General features: G+C 41.7%; 1 protein-coding gene across 1 annotated transcript; it reads right to left on the reverse strand.

The window, feature by feature from the left end:
- Positions 1-1,027: 1,027 nt before the first annotated feature.
- LOC133920628 (uncharacterized) lies at positions 1,028-3,177 on the reverse strand. The gene is made up of 3 exons (XM_062365232.1): positions 2,928-3,177; positions 2,680-2,801; positions 1,028-1,364 (listed from the first exon to the last, which is right to left on the reverse strand). The coding sequence occupies exons 1-3, from the start codon at positions 3,012-3,014 to the stop codon at positions 1,241-1,243; spliced, it is 333 nt and encodes a 110-aa protein (XP_062221216.1). The 5' UTR covers positions 3,015-3,177; the 3' UTR covers positions 1,028-1,240.
- Positions 3,178-4,605: the final 1,428 nt, after the last annotated feature.

The following is a 4,605-nucleotide window of genomic DNA, read 5'->3' on the forward strand; positions in this document are numbered from 1 at the left end:
TCATAACAGACGGCAAGATTGGTCATGCATGCCGCGTCGAGTGCTACCGTGAGGCCGTCCTCATCCCCGTCGGCGCTACTCCCGCTGTCGAACGATGCCGCGAGGTCACCGCGTCCCTGCCAGCGCCACTCTCGCTGGTGGAGGCGGAACGATTGGAGGGAAGGGGAAGGGAAACATGTCCTGGTTTAAGGGGCAATTGGATTGGAGTGTTGTCCAGTTTTTATCGGTGGGAGCGTGGGAGGAGAGCTACGGCGTCCGGTTTTTATTTGATTTTTTATTAGACAGGTGGTGGGAGGGGGAGAGAGCAGGGCATGAAACATCATCAATTCTTATTTTATATAGTAGAGATTTGAGAACTAAACATCTTGGTTGCACTTTTTTAGTTTCGCCTCCTCATTTTCGTGTCCTCATTTTCGAATCAACACTACTGAGCCCAAAAATCTTAAGATACCTGCGTTACCCATATGTTGCTGCCAAAAAGACACGAGCTAGAAAGTTCAAATCTTGTTCGTGAAGCAGCAAGGTTAGGTGCTGAGTAATCTTGAAATGTAGTCTTTCTAGTTGGCTCATCTCATAAACGGCTTACACTAGATGGCTGTTAGGATTTTTTGTTACTGTTTAGATATATAAAATGCAATATAAATCGGCACCGCTAGGTTGCTACCTATAAATAGTGCACTCCTCTGTATAATCGCATCTTATCTGTAGATGAAGTCACAGCAGCTAGTCTAAATAATCCCTGCATGAAAACATGTTACTAGACCAAAAATCAAAATTAGTCTCATTATTAGACCATAAATCAAAATTAGTCGTATTATTAGACCAGAAATCAATGTTAGTCGCATTATTAGACCAGAAATCAATGTTAGTCGCATTATTAGACCAGAAATCATAATTGGTTGCATTATTAGATAAAAAATCAAAATTAGTTGCATTATTAGATCAGAAATCAAAATTAGTATGCGTCCAGAACGGCCACCACACTACAACAGCGTTAATCCCACAGAAACGTATCGACAAGCTCACGTAACAAAAATAATGTTTAGAGTGGCGCACCACTAGTGAATTTTATGCACATGGCAATGGATCAACTCACACATTCCATCACCCCATCCAACTTAAACGATTTCTTCAAACTTCATAAACATAAGATTACAATAATTATTATCTGGTCCATACAGAAGCCACAACAAAATAGTTCTTTCACGGGGTTTAACTACACTCAATTACCAAATCTTGATCAGCCTTTGATGAACTTGTAGGCAACATCAGCTCCCTTAGCCAGACCAAAAGCAGAACCAACAGTAACAAAGGCGATGTACGCACGAAACTTCGTTCCATTTCGCAGCAATCCTTGCACTTGCCTGCAAAGCAACATTTTCTTTCTGAGGTTACAGACAGCCAGAAACTAATTTTCACGCAACATGGTCAAGCATTGACTGATGAATATGAGATAAAGGCTTCAAAAACTGCCTATGGGACATCTCCTAGCCCTCTCAGCAATAGTTTCTAATTTGAACCAGGTGGCGAGACTAGTTGAAGTCAATATGATAATTCAAATGTGAAGTCAGGATTTCCCACGCCTGTACCGGTTCCTGGCAGGAAATGAACCGCTTTCTATTAGTTCCTACTAGCAAAGTGGTAAAGTTGCCAGAGTCAGGTAGTGCATCATTATCTGATAATACATAGGCCAACTGCAACATGGGCCCGACCAGGTAGAGGCATGCTTGTAGAATGAGGCAACACACTCATTCAGGCATAATAGATAGATACAATGGTCTGAGACCTCCAAGTGCTGGAGAATTCTAAATGTTTTAATTTTCATATGTGAAATCAAGCCATTATGTTCAACAACAATTTGAATTCGAAACTTCAAACTACATGTCAAAAATCAACAGGTTTGCATTGTATTACCCTATGGTTCACACACTGGGAAGTGGAAACCCGCCAGTTCCCACTGATTTTTAAAAGGGGCAATATTCCTTATTTGCCACTGAAAATTTTGCACACTTTCTTATTTGCCACTAATGTCTCACTTACATGTGGACCCTGGACCCACATGTATTGAGAGAATGAATGGCAAATAAGGAAACATGTAAAATTTCGGTGGCAAATAAGGAATTTACCCTTTTTTTTAAAACCCTACACGATACTGCTAGCAACAGCTTTCCTAAATATTAAACTAAAAAAATGAGATCTAAAACGGTGAAAAGGATTGCATTCACTAATCCCTTCGCCAGCTTCGAAAGGGCAATATTTACCAGATGTCTGTTTTCCAAACCAGACAGATTTATTCTTTCTTTCACTTCGTAATTCAAACAAGCTGATGTTGGTGCTAATTCAAAGTTACAGACTATCTATTACTTTTTCATTTGACAAGAAGAAGAGTTAGTTTCCTGTGATGTGCAAAGACCAAAAACAGACAAAGAAGAACCTTTCTCCTCCAAGCTATATCCCATGGAGACGAAGCGTGTCTGCTACCAGCTCACGCAGACTTGCCCGCTGCCTCTTTAAACAACAAGAATCAAAACCCATATGCATTGATCAAAGCTACCCTCCCCGCTCTTTCCCTATATTTACCTAGGATATGATGTTCGCTATTTATCTCCAATGTCGTCGATTGTACTGATCCTCGTCGAGTCGAAAGAGAAACATCTCATAATGGTAGGGAATAATTACCTTTCGTTGGCTTCCCAGACTCTGTGGTAAGTCTTGAGCATGTTCTCGATCCTTACAAGAGCCTTGGACGTTTCCTCTGTGGGAGCACCAACCTTCTTCATCCCCTCAACCTTCTCCAGCATCTGAGATCAGTTAAAATCGCAAATATTAGAGATCTCCCGCAGAAGCAGGGAGATCGAAAACATCAATGTATATATATCCATCAAGGGGAGAGAGGGGCGATCGAGGGCCGGGGCAAGAGGATAGACCGTTGGGTACATGGACGGGGGGAAGGGGGACCGGGGGCAAGGCTTCCTCGTCATGCCAGCAACCCATCGTCGCAGCTCCTCCGCCATGCTGCTTGCTCAGGTAGGGGAGGCTCGGCTAGGTTAGGGTTTCCTTTCTTCTTGCCGATACGGGGAGGCCGTTTCTCTCGCACGACACGAGAACCTCCGTGCCAAAAAGGGCCGCATCTCACGACAAGATAACCCAATACATGTAACGACGGCCCGGCCCAACAAAAACTTATCGCAGGCCTAACTCCAGTTGAGTAGCGAGGAAAATTCGGAATTGATATTCCGCGCGGAATTCCAAACTTATGGCAGGTTCTGGCCTCCTCTAGTCTAGAAAAAAAAAAAGAAAAACAGGGTCCAAACCTCGTTCCGAGCCGTGTCCAACTGTTTGAAGCATATAAGATCAATGATTTTGATAACTTTTGATGGCTTACAAGAAATTGCCTCTTAGGTTAAAACTGAACCAGTTTAAGTCCATTTTATTATAAAGAAAAGTAAAGTTGAGAAAAAAAAACTTAGATTACATCATGTATGTGTGATTTAATGGGCTATTTTATTAGGCACCTAACATTGTCACACCTAAAGTTACATATATCATAGGTTCTAAGACTGATATTTGGTTTGATAACTAAGCTTAGGCTACCACAGATTGTTAGTCAAATTTGGAGGCTCTGCCATAACAAATTTCGCCGTACTTGTGGTGGGAAAAAAACCAACACGGGCCTTCGGCACGTCACAACGCGAAATATTCCCCACCGTCACCTTGTTGAAGGCACCTCATTTCTCTTTGTTCTCATAGTTCTCAATAGTCATCACCCCATCAGCACACAAGTCTTGACCATGGTCAGAACTCTATAAGTTCTCGGTTGGCATAATCTATATCCCTATAAAATATACTAGTTATAACAGAATTGAATGATATGTCTAACTTTGCAATTGAACGCTTCTTACCCGGACCGCAGCCGCCTAGGCTCTGATGCCGTGATCGCTGTTGGTGGCAATGGTACGCTTCATGAGGTATTCGTGTGTGTGGAGTGTTTGTACAACCATGTTAAAAACAGTTTAGATTCTCCAACAATTGATATTTGGAGCGCATACGATTATAGAGCTGAGGATATTATTCTGAATATGCAGGTGGTGAATGGCTTCTTTTGGAAACGAAGTCCAGTGCGTGCTCTAGATCGAGGGCCTGACCATTCAACAACGCTTGGTGTGAGTGCCCATGTACCCTATTAGACTACCCTTTTTAGCTTTTAGATACTTATACGATAAGAATGTTCTGAAATGCACTGGGATATGTTCAGTAGTGAAGTGTCTTGTTGTTCTCTGACAGCTCATTCCACTTGAAACTGGCTCAGACGACTTTGCTCGGACATTTGGCTTGCATTTTTGCCTTCATCATCTACATATGACATGGTTATTTGTTAACCTCTATTTTATTTAGATTCATATTATTATTTTGTTAAACCAGGACGAATGATCCTCGTGACGCGATTGATCGAATAGTGAGAGGTTTCTTCCTTCACACTTTCTTCTTTTATTGTGTTTGAAGTGCTATGAATGTCTTTCATGTTAATGGACGAACAACGGCGATTCTTCCCCTAAATTACATGAATATGCAGTCAACAGAATAAAGTTATTCAGTATTTTGTGT

This window comes from Phragmites australis, chromosome 6 (genome assembly GCF_958298935.1).
Source record: "Phragmites australis chromosome 6, lpPhrAust1.1, whole genome shotgun sequence".
In the NCBI taxonomy this organism is placed as follows: domain Eukaryota; kingdom Viridiplantae; phylum Streptophyta; class Magnoliopsida; order Poales; family Poaceae; genus Phragmites; species Phragmites australis.